A 19,948-nucleotide genomic window follows, 5' to 3' on the forward strand; every position below is an offset into this window, starting at 1 on the left:
TTTTCAAAATCTAATTACAAAACTACGAAGACTTGTATTTTTTTTCCTCTGGCAGAAAATAGTCTTCTGCAGTGGATTACAGAAACTAATGTTAGAAAATTGTTAGAATCTTGAAGAATCCAGATCTTAAGTTTTTATAGCTATCCCCACTGAGTCATATAATTTTGCAAATAATTGTTTTTAGCAAAACCATTTTGTTTAGAGTGTCTACTGTTTAAAAAGTTGTCTTTTATATTAGTAAAATAGGATCCACAACTTGCAACTCTTCTAAGAAAATCACAACCAAAGTCTGCTACCTGCTGTTTTTCCACCTACTCTATTAGTCAGGAACCTTTGTTTTGCAGTTGTTTCTCTTTATAACAATATGTTTGTTTTATAACTGTATTATTTTAACTTAGCCACTGGCTGGTCTTATTTGTGCCTTTTTCTTGATAATGGGTTATAGTAGGAAGGCATCATAGTGGCCAAAATGCTTCCTATGTTTATCACATTTTTTTTATTCTTTACTACAAACTAAAACATGTTCAGATTTTCAACCTGCATTGATGATAAAATGAAGATTATAAAGAGACTAAAATTTACTAAAACTTATTATTTCATGCCAAGAAATATTCAGATTTTGAATTCATTCTTCACTGAAGTATCAGACTCCAATAATAGAGATATAATTCCTAAATTAAATAAGAATAACATGTTCAATGTTTGCATTGTTGTTTGATGCTAGGATATTTGACAGAGGTGAGTGAAGTAGTATCTTTTTTTATGGACCAAATTCTTTTGGTTAAAGAGACAAGTTTTGCTTTTCACAGAGCTTTATCAGGTCTGAAAAAAGTAATTACAGTGTGTGAACAGCATATAAGGTAGCACAGATTGTTTTGCATAAGCATTTCACACTTGCTGTAGGAGACCATTTGAAATGAAGTGGGCAGTTATCTGTTTTCTGCAGCCAGGCATTCATATACCACAGAATAAGCTCCAGAGAGAAAATTTGGGTTAACCATCTGCATTAAGAAAAGACTAGTGAAGTAGAATGGGCCGCTCATCTTGGAATGGACCTCCCAAATACACTAGACTAGAGGAACATGCTTTGATATGGGGATGGGGACAGGGCAGATACACTCACTGCACCGGTTCTTCACATACTACCCAACTCTAGAACTTATATGAGGGAATCACCAAACAATGACAACCCACACTCGAGAGAGGGAACATATTCTGAAAGAAATCTTTTCCAAGCCCCTTTTTCAAGCCTGCAATCAACCTTCCTAAGTTCATCATACTTATTTAACTCTGACTTAAGTGCAGGAGACTGAACTAGAAGACCTCTTGAGGTTTCTTCCAGTTTCATTATTTTATGTTCATCAGAAGCAAGTGCCTCACAGGCCAGAACACACTACCTGAAAGAATTTATCTACACTGCTACAAAGACAATTCCCCTCACAGCATACTTAACACAAAATGTGGTCTACCTCATCCAGGACATCAAATATCTCAAAACGAAGTATGTGAGCAACACCATGCACTTACTGCTCTCTTGAATGAACTTATACAGAAAGGTGATAAACAAAAACATCTTAGCATCTGTGGGTGAATACTTTTCACAAAGTGCTCACTCAATATCTCTGACCTCTCCATCCCTGCCCTCAAAGGAAACCTGCATAGCACTTAGAGCCACAGGAAGCACTGGGAAGTAATTACTTTGAATGACTCTGGGGAGTAGTTATTTCAAAATAGCAGCAGTGGAGCATCCACATTACTGCTGTTTTGAAATAGAATAAGTGTTATTCCTCATGGAAAGCAGGAGTTATTATTTTGAAATAACCAGTAAATTATTTTGAAGTAATGGGCTTGGTATTGTGGATGCTCTGTTTGTTATTTCAAAATAAGGGGAGTTAGAGGCTTAGGGTGCGTCTATACTTGCACCCTACTTCGAACTAGGGATGCAAATGTAGACAACCGAAATTGCTAATGAAGCGGGGATTTAAATATTCCCTGCTTCATTAACATAATCTCGCTTGTGCGCTATTCCAATCTCCAGCTGATTCGAACCAGGAAGTGCACTCCAGGCTGTGTTAGTTCGAATCAAACCCCTGGGATCGAATCAAAAAATGAGGGGTAACGTTAGTTTGAACCAAGGGGTTTGATTAGAACTAATGCATTCCCGAGCACACTTCCTGGTTCGAATCAGAATAGCATGCAGGCGAGATTATGCTAATGAAGTGCAGGTTATTTAAATCCCAGCTTCATTAGCAATTTTGGTCACCTACATTTGCATCCCTTTCTCAAGATAGGGAGCAAGTGTAGACGTAGTCTTAGAGACTAACTAAATATATATAGTATCGTGACAAAATCCACTTCTTCAGATGAGTTGGAGCAAGATAACAAGAACCTAGAATTTATAACAGAAAAAGAAAGGGGGGTAACGAGTCAGTTGTAGGACTAGTGCTAATGAGGCTAATGAAGTGGACTGGAAGTGTCTCATATTTAGCTTTTATTGTAAAATGATATGTTAAATCATTTTGAAAGCTGGCTTTATTGTCGTATAAAGCTACTGTAAGTAGAATTCAGAAAATCTAGCTAAGGCCTGAGGCTCTCAGTTTCGTGAGCAGCTCAGATCCTAATGTACAAATTGTAAATGAAGTAAGCACATATAACTCACATGAGACATTTTGAATGTGACAGAGGCATTTTTACACACATATATTGCCAACCATAGTTCTCAAAGCAGAAGTAAAAAGTGGTAAAATGGAGAAGAATGCTAACTTTAGTTGTTCATAATCCAGTCATGGCTTAAGTTACTTTTAAACATGTTTTTAATTTGGAGAGGTAAACAGACATTTTAGTTTTAAAAAGAAAGAAATTTTAAAATGATGCTTTATATTCTACATGTACATTCCATCAAATGACACATATATTGGAAAATTATGCATTATGGGCTCTCATTCTTGGAAAGTCACAGCCTAACTGGAGGAACTGAAAGGTTATTAGAGGACATTGCCATAGTAGCTATTCCTCAATCCATTTCGCCTAAGGGAGCACACAAACCAGTGAACAGAATGAGGGAGCAGGAACATACTTCCATATGGCTCATGCACTTAAATTTTTTAGGGAAGGGTTGTACAGTGAGATATATTTTCTTTCTTCACATCGTTTATGCTGATTTCAGTCTGTCAACTGATGCAGATAGAGAGTATGGTCACAGCCTTTTTTCCACTCTCTTTTAAATATGAAGTACCACTAATATTGCAAATATTTTCTCTAGCATTATACACAGTGAGTGCAAAGTTCAAGAATGTGTGGACTCTGAGTCTCCTTATGCTCATCCCTACAAGAAGGGTTCTTATCCACTCTTCTACTATGCACCTAGATAAGACCATTTACTAACTGCCCTATGTTTTATGTGTATACCAAGATTAGAAACAGCTATATTTTCACACCATCTGCTGTAGCAGGATCCATGACCCATGTACCCTCCAATTTTTTTCATACATGAGTGGAATACATTTTGTTTTCCACACTGAGACATGCGCAGATGTGTACCACCAGTAGAAACACATGATGCTGGCTGTGGGCACTTTGTTAATCAGCTGGGATGAATCTGAATCTTTTCTGGGTGACTGCCCAGGCGCTCAGCTTACAGAGAACACTGTTCATGACAAGTGATCTTAAGTACTACCACAATATTTCTTTCATAATTTGTTCAGAAGGCCGGATCCAATTGAAAAGCAAACTTTTTTTCATATAACAATACTCCAATCATAAGTCCAAAATCTGATAGATGAATACCTGGCCTTCTTACAAATAATCTTTTTTTCTCCATAGGGTATGTTTAGTCTCCAGGGATATAATTGTGGCCACAGTGAACTCAATGGGTGTTTTGCCATTGACTTCAGTGGGGCCTAAAGTTCTCCAAAGGTCTTTTCAAACATATGTGAGCCTCCAAATGTCTAATTATAGATTCTAGCTCTGGAAGGGACTTTGAGAGATTCTAGTCCAGTCTCCTGTATTCAAGGCAGGATTAAGTGTTATCTAGACCGTCCCTGACAGGTGTTTGTCTAACCTGCTTCTAAAATTTCAGAGGGGTCTTTGTAGATATCAAATTTGTCATTTTAAAATCTTGTCATTTTATATCTTTTACAAGTACATCTGGAACACTGCTACTACCACATTATGAAGAATAGATTATACTACATTGCAAGATAAAGTAATTTGCTCGAAATGTAACGTTATGGAAAGCATTCAGATTATACACTGGAAATATATATATATAATCTGTGGCTATTACTTTTACATCCTGAATTTAAGTAGACATTTGCTAATGTAAAATTTTTGCTTATAACAACAAATCTGATCTTTACTCTGATGGATATTGTTCAGAGTTTAAACATAAACTATATTCCTATAGTTTAAGAAATACTTGACAATTGATTTATTGTACCTTAATTCCAGCTATTGCTCAAGGTACTGCATTTATAGCTTCAAACCATTCTCTCTGTCTTATACTGTCTGCTTCTCTTATTTTTTCCCTATGATCACAGGACAACCATTCCCACACCTATTCAATGAATGAGGTACACATGTGGATAAAAAGCCATCTTTCTTTATTAAATAGTAGCTGAAATACCCGGTGTTGCCCGGGGAAAATATAGTAAAAGGCGTGATGAATGAACTACGTCAATGACAATAACATACCATAGTTTATCGGAACTACTTTTCTCTGATATATTACTTTAAGAAATTAACATACCTAGTGATATGCTTACAAAACGACAAATCCCATATGGTCTCTTTTCTCAATCCCCACAAATCAGGAAGGCCCATCTTCCCTTAAAGACTGTATGCAAACCAATGCCTGCAGTCTCCTTGCCAGAAGCCCTAGTAGTGGGGGAGGGATAACTAAGCCGTTTGAGCATTGGCCTGCTAAACCCAGGGTTGTGAGTTCAATCCTTGAGGAGGCCATTTGGGGCAAAAATTGTCAGGGATGGTACTTGGTCCTGTTGTGAAGGCAGGGGACTGGACTTGATGACCTTTCAGGGTCCCTTCCAACTCTAGGAGATAGGCAATCTCCATTAATTTCAAATAGAGAGGATGTCTCCAAAGCTCTGCAGCAGCAGCAAATCACTGTTTCCCAAGTAGCCACTCCCAGAGGGTATGTCTACACTACCCCGCTAGTTCGAACTAGCGGGGGTAATGTAGTCATCCGCAGTTGCAAATGAAGCCCGGGATTTGAATTTCCCGGGCTTCATTTGCATGAAGCCGGCCGGCGCCATTTTTAAATGCCGGCTAGTTCGAACCCCGTGCCGCGCGGCTACACGCAGCACGGAGTAGCTAGTTCAGATTAGGCTTCCTTCCACGAGGAGTACAGCTAGTTCGGATTAGAAGCCTAATCCGAACTAGCTACTCCGTGCCGCGTGTAGGCACGCGGCACGGGGTTCGAACTAGCCAGCGTTTAAAAATGGCGCCGGCCGGCTTCATGCAAATGAAGCCCGGGAAATTCAAATCCCGGGCTTCATTTGCAATTGCGGATGACTACATTACCCCCGCTAGTTCGAACTAGCGGGGTAGTGTAGACATACCCAGAGTGACTTCAGTGCATGCTCCATGGGGCACCTGAGTGGACTTCCTAGTAGCAGCTGGACTGGTTGCATTGATCAGACAAAGCGAAACACCTTCAGACCAGGTGCAATTAGTGATATCTAGATGATAAGAACATGCAGCATCTGAACATACCTGCTTTAATGAGAATAGGCTGTTCTAAATGTACGGTGTCCTCCTCAGGCTCCATGGTGCTCAAAACCCTGTCCTCCTACCCACCTTCTCTTTGTACTGTGAGCTGAATTCTGCAAAGTGCATAATGCCTGTGGCACTTGCTGATAATGCACACAGCCCTGCCAAGAGAACGCACGCAGCCCAAAGGAGGGCGAGTGGTGGGATGGCTTGTTCGGGTGTGGGGGGAGGGAAGCAACTGTAATTTCCAGAAGGGGTTCAGTCCGAGCCTGGCTCTGTGAAGATGTTGAGAGGCTGTGATAGCTGGAGGCTTCTCCCAGCCACAATTAGCAAGGCTAGACATCAGCCACACAGCCATATTTGGGTCTGACCTGTGCTGGTGCCCTAGTATAGGGGAGGTTGCTGATTCTCTGCCCCATTGCAGCCTGTCCCCCATGGCTTTCCATCTGCTGCAATGGTGCTGCAGGTGCCCACATGCTTTATCCTCTAGGATCTCGTAGTTGCAGTTTATGTGACGCTTAACAGAAGAGTCCAGCAAATGCCCATGATCAGGTGCTACTAAAAGCTAATGATCAGTGGGCCCAATTGCGGGTCTGGGTCTGGGGGAACTGATTTCGAGATGTAACCAATCCAGCTATTTAAGTTAGGAAATCAGTAGTATACGTGCAAAATTTGGTGTTTCTAGCTCTTACCATTTTGGAGATCTTTCGGGACAAACAAACAAACTTTCAGAAATATTTATAAGAAAATTCTGTGTGACTGTTCTGTTAATCTCCTAGTAGTTATTTTACAGTTCTCTCCAATGCTTACAATTCTCCTTAGATATTAAGTTTATGAAACTTACTGGTTTTGATTATATTAATTTTATCTCAGTGTCTGCAAGCAGAGCAAGCTACCACTTGCACACAATCCCTCCATGTGTAAAAAATACAGGCACAGTTGTATACCCACAAATGTGGACATGCAAATGGTGGGTAGCCTGCAGACACATTTGGAAATTAGTCCCCAGGTGCCTGCTACTGACTCTTCATGCAATTTTAACTGCAACTATGCTATTCACTTAAATATTACTAATATATAATCTTAGAAGTAGGACGTGAACAAGAACTTCTAGGTCCTTTTCTCACCTCGTCCTACTATCATTTTTTCTTCACCTTAGGCCTCCTTGTCTCCAGATTTGCTCTCCACAATGTTGCCTCAACTTTTCCATTCAATTATTAATGAAATGGCATGTGTCATTATAGACTTATTGAATTCTCTATATGCTGCTTCAGCCAGAAACCTTCCTTGATTGTACACCATCCTCATTCACAGTACATTAGATACCAACTATACAATTGCTAGCTTAGCATGTCTCTTTCTGCAAACATTGCTGTACTACTTATATAGCACTTCAATGTGCTGGTACCATCTGGCCAATATTGTTATCTTTCTCTGATTCCCCACATATAAAGTCATTCTCATCAGAAAGCAAAACTGTCAGTTGTTTGGATCCATTCCATCTTGTCTTGCATTATCCCAGAATGTGAACATTCTTATTCATTCATATTTTTAAATAACTATGGGAACTGTTGTCAATATTTGTGTGGCAGCTAGAATTTTTACTGAATCAACAGAAGGGAAAGATATATCCACTGGGAAAGTTTGTACTGATCATAGTACTTTCATTATGGCTATTTCCTAGCACAGGAAGAGTCACAGTGGTTCTGAAGTAGGGATGTAAAATCCTGTTTAACTGGTTAACCAGTTAAATGTGATGTTTGACTGGATAACCGATTAAAGGGGCCATGCAGAGGGCTACTCTAGCCCAGCTGAGGTGGAGTGTAGCCCTCCCGACCCCTCCCCATGCCGTCCACTGCAGCTGGGCTAGAGTGCTCCCCCATGCCAGAGGTTGGGGTTGCTTCAGCTCGGGCTTGCTGTGGACAGAGTGGGAGGGAGCAGCCCCTACATGCAATGCACCCAGGTACTTGGGCTGCTCCGGGAAGCCAAAGTAGCCCCCGTCCATGGCAGGTTCCGCAGGGCTGGAGTAGCTCCCTACCCGCTGCTGGCAGTTAACTTTTCACATCCCTGTTCTGAAGTTAATATTTATTTGAGGAATTGTGATAGAGTCTCCTGAAAAATCCCTTGCTCCAGAAAAGGAACTTTGAGGAATATTCTCTGTTCCTCTTCCCTTCCCCCCGTTGCTTTTCATTTTAGTTTTAGAATGGACAAAGATGCATGGCTGATTGTGATGGGGTGAATCAAACAAATCACCTTGGGGTTGTCTCCCATTTGATCATGCCACTGTCACCTGTCTTTCTGATCTCTGCAACTCCCCACCACTCTGTCCTGCTGGGACAGATCTTCTGATCTACCCCAGCAAAGACACAGATTTGGGATTATTGCCCCACTGCCATGTACATTGGCTAAACTGAACAGTCTCTATAGGAAAGAATGAATGGACACAAATCAGATATCCAAAAAAGGCAACACATAGAAACCTGTTGGTGAACACTTTAACCTGCCCGGGCACTCATTAATGGATCTCCAAGTTACCGTGTTGTTTCAGGCCAATTCCACAAGCCAAATACACAGGGAAGGTTTGAAACTTAACTTCATTTACAAGTTTAATTCTTATCACAATGGAATGAAAAGACTTATTGGCTGGCTCCTGCACTACCTTCCACATCCTAATGTCTTAACCAACCAAGAAACGATGGAGGTGCTAATTGTTCTTATTAGCCTCTTGTAACTACTTCAACAATCTATTCAGGGTCTTTTTTCTCCTTTTTTCCCTTCCTTTCCTCCCCCTTCCGTTATTTATTCTTAGTTCTGGACTTTTAATACTCCAGTCATCTGAAGAAGTGGGTTATGCCCACAAAAGTGGGTTATACCATCTACATGTTTTGTTATTCTTTAAGGTGCTACTAGACCAGGGGTGGCCAACCCGTGTCTCATGAGCCGCATGCAGCTCATCTCCCCCAAAAGTGTGGCTCTCAAAGCTGTTTCTGCACCCCACCCAAACAGCCCCACTCACCTGCTTCCGCCCCCGGCTCCCCTCTGCTCACCGGGGTGACGATTGAAAATGGTGCCCAAGACGGCGGCCATTAATGGGAGCCTCATATGGCCAAAAAGCCTAAATGAGGAGTAACGTTAGTTTGAACCAAGGCAGTTGATTTGAACTAAAGCGTCCCGGAGCGCACATCCAGGTTCGAATCAACTGGCGAGCAGAATAGCACACGGGCGAGATTATGCTAATGAAGCGCAGGATATTTAAATTCCCTCTTCATTAGCAATTTCAGTCGGCTACATTCGCATCCCTAGCTCAAACTAGGGAGCAAGTATAGATGTACCCTTAGTCTCATGTAATTCATATGACACACGCAAATTTATAGTGGTATCTGTAAAGTAACCCAATAATCTTTATTTATGATTCAGTCTAACCTTATCATTCTTATTCTGTTGTAAATGTGACATTTAGAAACAAAATCTAAACAAATCTTTGGAGGGGGGGAGTACATGTAGAGAGAGACAGAGAAATACATTGTGTGTATGAGTTTATTATATATATTATAATAAAACACGTATGTAGACAATCTGTTATTTGCTTTCTTGTGGAAATGCAGTTTTCATACTAGTTATAAATATCCCCCTGATTCTTTTTTTCCTTCCAGTTTATTCATCTGATGTTGGCTTCATGCCCCATTTCCAACAGGGATCATGGACCACGGTATCATTTCGAGCGCATCCACAAAGCAACTCAGCTAATGATTTTTTTTTGGTAGCTCAAACAGCATGCATTGACCTTGAAACTTGATGTGACTGCAGTTAAGATTCTGGATTTAGTCACCAGTAGTGGAAGCACACTTTTAGTGTCATGCTGGCTGTCTACTGTGCTGCTTTGCACCCACTTGTCATGCAAAATCCAAGCCTGCTAAGGATTTAATTCATTTTTAGATATACTCTAAGGGTATGTCTACACTACCCCCCTAGTTCGAACTGGGGGGGGGGGTAATGTAGTCATACGGAGTTGCAAATGAAGCCCGGGATTTGAATTTCCCAGGCTTCATTTGCATAAAGCCGGCCGGCCGAATTAGCTAGTCCGTGCTGCGTGTAGCCGCGCGGCACGGGGTCCGAACTAGCCGGCATTTAAAAATGGTGCTGGACGGCTTTATGCAAATGAAGCCCGGGAAATTCAAATCCCGGGCTTAATTTGCAACTCCGTATGACTACATTACCCCCCCTAGTTCGAACTAGGGGGGTAGTGTAGACATACCCTAAGTGAACTGAGAAAAAGACACAGTAAAATACAATTTGACTGGATATAATCAGGAGTGGTGGAGGTAAAATTATAATAAAAATAAAAATTGTAGTTAAAAATAGATAGTTTGAAATAAATATGTTTATCTCAAGAAAGGAGAAAAATGGAGAGAATTGTGTTAAAATATTTTTTTCCTATGAAATACACATTTAATCTGAAGGCCTAAAAAGGATGGATTCAGTGGTCTTGACTCTGACCATGCAAGCTTCCAGTCCTAAGAGCATTCCTCACTCATACAGATAGCCCCAATAGTCTGCAAAGGGCAACTTGTATGGATAACGTTTATTTGAGTAAGGAAGGCTTGCATGAACGGACCCTTAATGTTCACCATTTGCAGCACACACAAAAAGCGCATAATGCTGTCTTTCGGCCAGACCCTTGTCTGGTGTTTACACCAGATGAGAACTTGGTCATTTGTTTTCATAGCAAATATTTTTAAATGTTGAAAATAATTAATTGTATTCAGAAATCTCATAAATGATCTGGCATTGAGTTGGTGAGATTAATAGTCTTTACCCAGAATGACCAAACAGAAGGCTCTGAGTTAGGCTAAAAGGGGTAAAAAACAAGAGTGATGTCATGTTAGGAGTCTACTACAGGCCACCTACCCAGGTGGAAGAGGTAGATGAGGCTTTTTCTAAACAACTAACAAAATCATCCAAAGCCCAAGATTTGGTGGTGATAGGGGACTTCAACTATCCAGATATATGCTGGGAAAATAACACAGCAGGGCACAGACTATCCAGTAAGTTCTTGGACTGCATTGGTGACAACTTTTTATTTCAGAAGGTTGGAAAAGTTACTGGGAGGAAGCTACTCTAGATTTGATTTTAACAAATAGGGAGGAACTGGTTGAAAATTTGAAAGTGGAAGGCAGCTTGGGTGAAAGTGATCATGAAATCATAGTGTTCACAATTCTAAGGAAGGGTAGAAGGGAGAACAGCAAAATAGAGACAATGGATTTCAGGAAGGCGGATTTTGGTAAGCTCAGAGAGCTGATAGGTAAGGTCCCATGGGAATCAAGACTGAGGGGAAAAACAGCTGAGGAGAGTTGGCAGTTTTTCAAAAGGACATTGTTAAGGGCCCCAAAGCAAGCTATTCCACAGCGTCAGAAAGATAGAAAATATGGCAAAAGACCACCTTGGCTTAACAACTAGATCTTTCATGATCTAAAAATAAAAAGGAGTCCTATAAAAAATGGAAACAAGGACAAATTACAAAGGATGAATATAGGCAAACAGCACAGGAATGCAGGGGCAAGATTAGAAAGGCAAAGGCACAAAATGAGTTCAAACTAGCTATGGGAATAAAGGGAAACAAGAAGACATTTTATAAATACATTAGAAGCATGAGGAAGACCAAGGACTGTGTAGGCCCATTGCTCAGTGAAGAGGGAGAAAAAGTAACAGGAAACTTGGAAATAGCAGAGATGCTTAATGACTTCTTTGTTTCGGTCTTCACTGAGAAGTCTGATGAAGGAATGCCTAACATAGTGAATGCTAGTGGGAAGGGAGTAGGTTTAGAAGATAAAATAAAAAAAGAACAAGTTAAAAATCACTGAGAAAAGTTACCTGCAAGTCACCAGGGCCTTATGAAATGCATCCCAGTAAGGGGATGGTTTGAGAACATGATCTTGGTAACTAATTGACCATTCATTATCAGTGGGAAATAGGTCAATGGAGGGATGATAGGAGTTACTATAGAGAACTTTCTGGGTGTCTGGCTGGTGAGTCTTGCCCACATGCTCAGGGTTTAGCTGATCACCATATTTGGGATCGGGAAGGAATTTTCCTCCAGGGTAGATTGGCAGAGACCCTGGAGGTTTTTCGACTTCCTCTGTAGCATGGGGCACAGATCACGGCTGGAGGATTCTCTGCATCTTGGGGCCTTCAAAGTATTTGAAGGCTTCAATATCTGAGATATAGGTGAGAGGATTATTCTAGGAGGGGTGGGTGAGATTCTGTGCCCTGCACTGTGCAGGGGGTCAGACTAGATCAGTGGTCCCCAACCATCTGAGGCTGCTGGGCACCAGGGGGCGTGGCCATTTGCCTGCCGGGCGCCAGAGGGCGGGGATACTTGGGCGCCCGGGGGCGGGGCTCCCCCCATAGCCGCGCGCCCAGAGCCGCCCAAGCGCCACGCGCCCGGGGCCAGCCCCCCCCAAGCGCCGCGCGCCCAGAGCACGGGTGGCTAATTCGCACCCGGGGCCACCCCCCTCCAAGCGCCACGTGCCCAGAGCGCGGGCAGCTAATTCACGCCTGGAAACGGCCCCCCCCCCCCCCCGCCAAGCGCCGCGCGCCCGGGGCCAGCCCCCACCTCCAAGAGCCGCGCGCCCAGAGCGTGGGCGGCTAATTCGCGGCGTTCCCGGGGCCAGCGCTCACCGTGTGCCATGCGCCCGGGCTGGCTCCGGCACCATGCATGAGCCACATGCCTGGGGCCAGGCCAGCCCCGAGCAGCTGGCGGGCGCACACAAATGGCCCTGCGGGCGCACCGTGTTGGGGACCACTGGACTAGATGATCATAATGGTCCCTTCTGACCTTAAAGTCTATGAGTCTAGTATACTCAAGGAGCTGATATAGGAGGTATCTGAGACTTTAGCTATCATCTTTGAAAAATCATGGAAGACAGGAGAGATTCCAGAAGACTGGAAAAGGGCAAATATAGTGCCCATCTATAAAAAGGGAAATCAGCATGGATTTGTAAAGAACAAATAATGTCAGACCAGTCTGATAGCTTTCTTTGATAGGATAACAAGTCTTGTGGATAAGGGAGAAGCGGTGGATGTGGTATACCTAGACTTTAGTAAGGCATTTGATACGGTCTTGGATGATATTCTTATCAATAAACTAGGCAAATACAACTTAGATGGGGCTACTATAAGGTGGGTGCATACCTGGCTGGAAAACCTTACTTACAGAGTAGTGCTTATTAAGTTTGCAGATGATACCAAGCTGGGAGGAGTTGCAAATTCTTTGGAGGATAGGGTCATAATTCAAAATGATCTGGACAAATTGGAGAAATGGTCTGAGGTAAACAGGATGAAGTTTAATAAAAAAAAATGCAAAATGCTCCACTTAGGAAGGAACAATCAGTTTCACACATACAGAATGGGAAGCAACTGTCTAGGATGGAGTACGGCAGAAAGGGATCTAGGAGTTATAGTGGACCACAAGCTAAATATGAGTCAACAGTGTGATGCTGTATCTAAAAAGGTGTCATGAGGAGGGAGAAAACTAGTTCATCTTGGCTTCTGAGGATAGGACAAGAAGCCATGGGCTTAAACTGCAGCAAGGGACATTTAGGTTGGATGTTAGGAAAAAGTTTCTAACTGTCAGGGTGGTTAAATACTGGAATAAATTGCCCAGGGAGGTTGTGGAATCTCCATCTGTGGAGATATTTAAGAGTAGGTTAGATAAATGTCTATCAGGGATGGTCTAGACAGTATTTGGTCCTGCCATGAGAGTAGAGAACTGGACTCGATGACCTCTCGAGGTCCCTTCCAGTCCTAGGATTCTATGATTCTAAGGTAGCATGTAGCATCACTGTATTTCTCAGTCACTAGAGGAAAGGTGATTACTTTCTCTAGTAAGGATGAAAATTATTAGACAATCTGTGTGAAGCACTTGTACTTTGCAATGTCATATGCCCCTACTGAATAAATAAACATACAACTTTCCATACCTTGTACACTTTCTTAAAGAGATTATTGCCTGGGCTAATGAAAAGCTATCCTATTTGTTTATAGTCTAAATTAAAATCATTCCATTTACAAAAGCTGACCAAGTGAGGCAACAATGGATGTTATTAATTTGTACTGAGTCCTTTAAAAATAGTCAGGTATACAGTTGTCTTGTAAATTATCAATAATAGGTATGTCCCTACACTCTGTTCTTGCTTTATATGGATTCTGTAGATCTGTGTACATAAATGCTGAGGTTTGAATGTGAATCTTCCAGGTTCCACTGTGTTAAAGTTTTTGTCTGATGCTCCCAAACTGTTTTGCCATTACTTGTTTTATAAAATATTTATAGTTCAGCTTTCTTTGACTTGTATAGTAAGCTGTTTAACCCAGTTGAATCCTCCAAAATTATAGGGCCTCTTACAAAATGTGGGAGAATAGTTTCTGTGCCTGTGGAATGGTCTTGAGAAGGTGTTGTCCCTTATATGATTTTCAGTTTGTAATTTCCCCTTTACCTTTACAGATTATGGAACTATTAAGAAAGTACTTGCTCCAATGAATCAGACTTCCAACAGCTGCTTACTAGAAGAAATTGAGCTCTTTCCAAGGAAGCAGAAGGAACCTATCAGGAGCCTGCAGATTCTGCATAGCCAGAGTGTTCTGTTTGTGGGACTTCAGGAACATGTAGTAAAGATTCCCCTGAAAAGGTGTCTGTTTTACAAAACACACAGGTATGTAGGATCAGCTGGCTTTATCTCTGTGAAGAGAAATACATAATGAAGGGGTTTAATGGAAGGAAAAAAGGGATATTTGTAGTAATCCAGATTAGCTTTCTGTTTATAATTATCAATCTAAGCTTCTTGTTTACATTGCGTATAAAAGTAGTGTCAGTGGACTTTTGGATAGTAACTAATTTAAGATAGAAAAAAATACTTTCATGGGATGATAGTGATATTTGAATGTTAAGGGGTACAATTTGAACTTTGTGAATTAATCAGTAAGTAATTACTGATATTATAAATAAGTCTCCAATATCATGCAGAACAGAAAATGGCATTTGAAGAACTAGCAGAGGTAGCCATCTGCTTGTAGACAGTAATTCATCACTCTCACTATCCGAAAAGGAGTGGCGTGTCTTATCTTTCTCCCCCTAAAATATATTATAAAATTGTGTTGCCAACATGTCATTTAGTAAATATGCTTTGCGTTTGGTTGCTGGTTTGTTTAGCACTTGATTTTGTTTGTAATGTATAAAATTCATGGTGCGCTTCAAAATAATGGAAGGTCTTTTTCTTCCTTTTTAAATTCTACTGTAATATATCAAATGGAATGTCTCTGGAGATTCAGAAGGAATGTTTGAAATGAGCAAGGAGTCAATGAAAACCTAGCTGGGTAAAATGTTGTTTAGGTACTTTGGTGTGTTGGACAAACATAATAAAGTGAACTACAGCTGTATGACAATAGTTGAGTACTACCCTTGTTACAAAAATGGAAAATAAATATTTAAAAGGTATCACTTACATTCAGGCAATCTTATAACAACAAGGAGTTCAGAGTTCAATGTGCAACTCTGTTTCACCTCAGGTGCTTCTCTTTTGTGGCACACATGCCATTGACCAAAATGCTTTGGTACAGGAAGTAGACCGTAGGTCGGTCGATGCAGTTGGCCAGATCTTCAGCTATTGTAACTCAGCATAGCTGCATTGACTACCCAAGGGCTATGCTGATTCACATCCAATGAGGATGGAGACACAATTTCAACTCTACCTGATTTAATCAGTTGAAGCTAGAATCTCATTGTTTTTTTCCTCCATTCTGCTGTTGCTTGAATGAAGGACCCACACATATCTGGAAAAGGAAAATGCCCATTATTATAGTTTCATGCTGCTTCTATTCACCAGACTGCTGAACCACCATCACAGCATTCTCTCTCTGTTAAAGAGGTTTAAAAATATGTTTTTTTTAAAGATCCCTGTTTATTTCTGACACAGAAAAGTGGTATAATGTAGTGACTGGTACCCTGAGTTGTGACAGAGGCCGTATGTAAGTCCTGCTTTTATTCTTCTGCATACCCTCTTTAACTGTTACGCTTAAGTATTAGAACATAAGAATGACCACACTGCATTAGACCAGAGGTTCCTCTAGCTCTGAATCCTGTCTTCCAAAAGTGGCCAGTGCCAGTTGTCCTACAGGGAATGAACAGAACTGGTAATCGCCATGTCATCTATCTCCTGTCATCTGTTCCCACAACTATCTTATGATCTATCTCTTTCTTAATGATTCCCAACATTCTGTTTGCTTTGTTGACTCTCACGGCATATTGAGTGTGTGTTATCAGAGAACTCTCCTCAGTCACTCTAACATCTCTTTCTTGAATAGTAACAGCTAATTTAGACTCATCGTTTTGTGTATATGGTTTGGATATTATTTTCCAATGTGCATTACATTGCATTCATCAACATTGAATTTCATCTGCCATTTTGTTGCCCAGACACCCAGTTTTGTGAAATCCCTTTGTAGCTCCTTGCAGTCTGCTTTAGATTTAACTATCTTGGGTAGTTTTCTACCATCTAAAATTTTTGCTTCCTTGCTGTTTGTCCCTTTTTCCTGATCATTTATTGATCATGCAGTTTGCACGCATGCAAATTCCAGCATCAGCACAGTGCTGTATTATTCCGAGCAGAAATTTACAGAAGTATATGGATGAAATCACAAAATGAAATAGATGTCTTAGACTTGGCTGCAGTACTGGACTCCATGACTTTCAGCAAAATTCTGGTATTTGGTACCTCAAATACTATTACATTACCTCACTCTCCCTTTTCTCCCACTTTCTCAGTGCTACAGCTGTTTATTGCACATTGCTTCATATTATACCCTTGTAGTCAACAAAACTGTTTTTTCTTATAAAGTATTGCTGTGTTATCTTGTAGTAAATGTCCAAAACAAGATAGTTTATAATAGTTATTATTTACTATATGAGATAATATGGAAAGTGCTTAAATATGCTACTAGACACTAATTTTGTATTTTTATAAGGACTTGTCTTCACTTGGAAATTTACCAAAATTGCTATTCTGCAATAATTATTCCATCATAGTTCTCTTGGTATGAAATCCCATGTAGACAGTCTTTTTCCAGAATAAGTGTGTCCTCTCGGGTTTCTCCTAAAATAACTCAACTCTTATTTTGGTAAATTTTTAACTGTAAACAAGTCCAAAGAGTGGCAGAAGGACTAGCTAGTGATTACTGTTTTCCGGCATCATACTATATCATCATAAAATTGCTGCTAGGCATATTGGGGACAGTACTGACTTCAGTGGAGCTATAATAATTTACACTATCTGAGGATCTTCTCTATTAAAGGAAAGAATGTTATTAGTCTAATGCTGATTTTACAGAGTATGGAATTAAAACTATGGGGGTGGCGAGTCCTGATTTCACCTGTATTTTGGTTCCCATCCCAAAGTTTCAAGGTCCTTTGTGAAAGATTTGTAGTCCTAATTGATCCCAGCAGCCTCAATCATCCTCTCTTCTGCTCCTCTACCCTGCTGCCAGTTTTCTCCTCAGACTCCCTTCCTACCAGGTTCAAATTGTTAGGCAGAGGCAAAATGCAATTATATTCTGCTTGGCACAAAGTATACTATCCTAGCTCTTCTACAGAGCTAGATCATTTGTGTATGAAATAGATATGTATGTATTCTGCTCTAAATAAATGGCTCTGGTAAACAAAGGAGAATTCTGATAAACTGGTAAAATTTTATGGAGTATTCGAAAGATATTTATTGAAATAGTGTCTTGGGGACACAGACATTTTCCCCCCCTTAGCGTAGCCAAAATGTTATGTGTAACAGATGATCTCAACTCCTTATACTTGATTCAGATTACTATGATATTATATTCTTTTAAATAAAAAGGCTATAAAATAGCCACGTGGGAGTCACAAATTCAGAGCTGATGTGATTAGCTTATTTGTTCTAAGTTATACAAGGAAATGGGAGTTTTTTTAAAGTGCAATAGGATTCTGCCTAAATTGTAGAGGTTGAAATACAGCTAAAATTTTTAAAGCACCCTATTTCCCCTGAGATCTTTTCACTGATCATTTGAAGTTTGGCTTTTCAGAATCATCTGAAATCAGGGGTTAAAAAGACTGTAAGGAGGGAAAAAGGTCCATTAACCTTTTCCCCCAAGTTTCAAAATGTGTTATATTCAAAACACAGATGCTCATTTAGGCATCTCAGGTGTAAAATGAATGCTTCTCAGTTTCTCTTGCTTTGTGGAAAATGCCAGTTGTATTGTCACCAAAATTATTTACAAAAGGTTTGAGCTTCTGTGGTCTTCTTTTGGGAAAACTTATTTTCTGAAAGTCTTGCAGTATATAACTTACAAAGCATGTCTTAGTCTCTAGAATCTATTGTAGATCTAAATAGATGAGAGTTTTAGTTGTAACTAGGGCTAAAATTCTCAAAAGCGGTTGTAGATGCTTTGATTTTGGATGTCCAACTTGAAACATCCTAATGGCTCAAAGCATTTCCAACGATGAGGACTCATTTTTTGAAAATCAGGAACTTTTCAGGAGTCTCAAATTGGGCACCCAAAGCACTCATCAATTTTGAAACTACTTGCCTACGATCTTTATAACTTACATGCTTTACATTTAAAATATATGTTTATTCTAAATTAACTTGAGAATATTGTTGCAACAAAAATTAAAATCACAGCTTGCTAAAGAGTTATGAATGATCTGTAGTGCTTTCATGTTACTTTCTGCTAAATATGAGCATGCCCATTATCACATGTATCCTGCTTTATATCTTTGAAATGTGACCATGATAATGTTGTTGCTTAAAAAAACAAAATACAGTAAAACTCCGATAGTCTAGCATCCAATTGTACAGCACTCCCGATAGTCCAGCATCAAAATGGCAAGAGCCTAGTGAGTGAGCTTCAGCAAAAAATGAGTCACAAGGCAGCAGCGGCAGCAGCAGCAGCTGAACTGAGTAAAACCGGACGGGACTGAGTCAGTCAGCCACTGGCATTGTGTGATGCTGGACAGTGCTTGTGCTATAATAAAAAGGGTTAAAACACTTTATATACAGTATATATACTGTATGTATATATATAAAACCATCTTATAGTACCTCATGATAGTCCGGCATATCCAGTAATCCGGCACCACCTAGGTCCCAAAGTTTCCGGATTATCGGAAGTCTACTGTATTTCATGAAATAATTTAATTTTCCTTTATGGTATAGAACTAGTTCAAATTAATTGCCGTATTCATTTATCCAGTGTTATCTCCTTATCTGCTTATTTGTAGATCCATGCAGGAGAACTGTCAAAATCTACATATTTGACAAGCATATTATATATACCTAGCGTGATGTCAGGGTTCCTAAAAAAGAATAAAATATAAAGCTAGCATATTTTGTTTTATCATCAATCCTGGGGCATCAGACAGGTCTAATGTCCTCACTGAGCAATGCACTGTTTATTCTAAGTCATTTTCTCATAATAACTGCTGGTATGATTTGTCTAACATGGGAGCTCTGATTTCATGCTTAACATGTATAATTTGGATATAAATTTTAAGTGGCAGTTCTGTTACTGGAATCAGTTAGGTATAATGAATTGATTCAGTCAGTTCATTAATAATGGACCAGTCACCATGGGATCTAATGGAGATAAATTTCTTATCATTTTCATCAATGAGAATCAAAGAGGAACAATGGAACTTTGACAGGCATTTGTTCAGTCCCTCATAATATTATAGTTAAAGTTATGTTTGCAGGGGAGAAATAAATATGTAGTCATAAAATAAAAGGTAAGAACTAATAAAAGTAAAATCAGTATATCGGATGGTTTAGATATGGTCAGGTCTATGTCTTGACACTTTTCTCAACTCAGGAATGTGACCTGAGTGAAAAGATAGCCATTCGGGGATTACTTTTTTCCCCCCAAAGACATGTAGAGATGAACTTTTAAAAGTAGCCTCTAAATTTAGTTTTTGGGTACAGGTCTTCAAAAACCAGACCAGCTGTGTCTCCAGAAGGGCAGGCAAAAAACAAGAATTCAATTTTGTGAAAAATATTAAAGGTTTTGCATTATGTTTTCATTCTGCCTCAGAATGAAAACAGGACATTCAGACTTTTTCACGTAGTAAGCATGTGTCTAGTGAGTAGGATGTTCTCCTGAGATCTGGGAGACCCAGGTGTACATTTTTGCTCTGCTTGATTTGGAGTAT

General features: G+C 40.1%; 1 protein-coding gene across 4 annotated transcripts in view; it reads left to right on the forward strand.

Moving 5' to 3' along the window:
• The window catches only part of SEMA5A (semaphorin 5A), a 549,656-nt gene that overhangs the window by 382,895 nt on the left and 146,813 nt on the right, over nt 1–19,948 (forward strand). For all 4 annotated transcript variants that reach the window (XM_075921490.1, XM_075921489.1, XM_006111031.3 and 1 more), the window contains one exon: nt 14,228–14,435. In XM_075921490.1, the coding sequence (XP_075777605.1) occupies nt 14,228–14,435 (208 nt within the window). The remainder of the gene's footprint in view (nt 1–14,227; nt 14,436–19,948) is intronic.

Source organism: Pelodiscus sinensis, chromosome 2, assembly GCF_049634645.1.
Source record: "Pelodiscus sinensis isolate JC-2024 chromosome 2, ASM4963464v1, whole genome shotgun sequence".
Taxonomy (NCBI): domain Eukaryota; kingdom Metazoa; phylum Chordata; order Testudines; family Trionychidae; genus Pelodiscus; species Pelodiscus sinensis.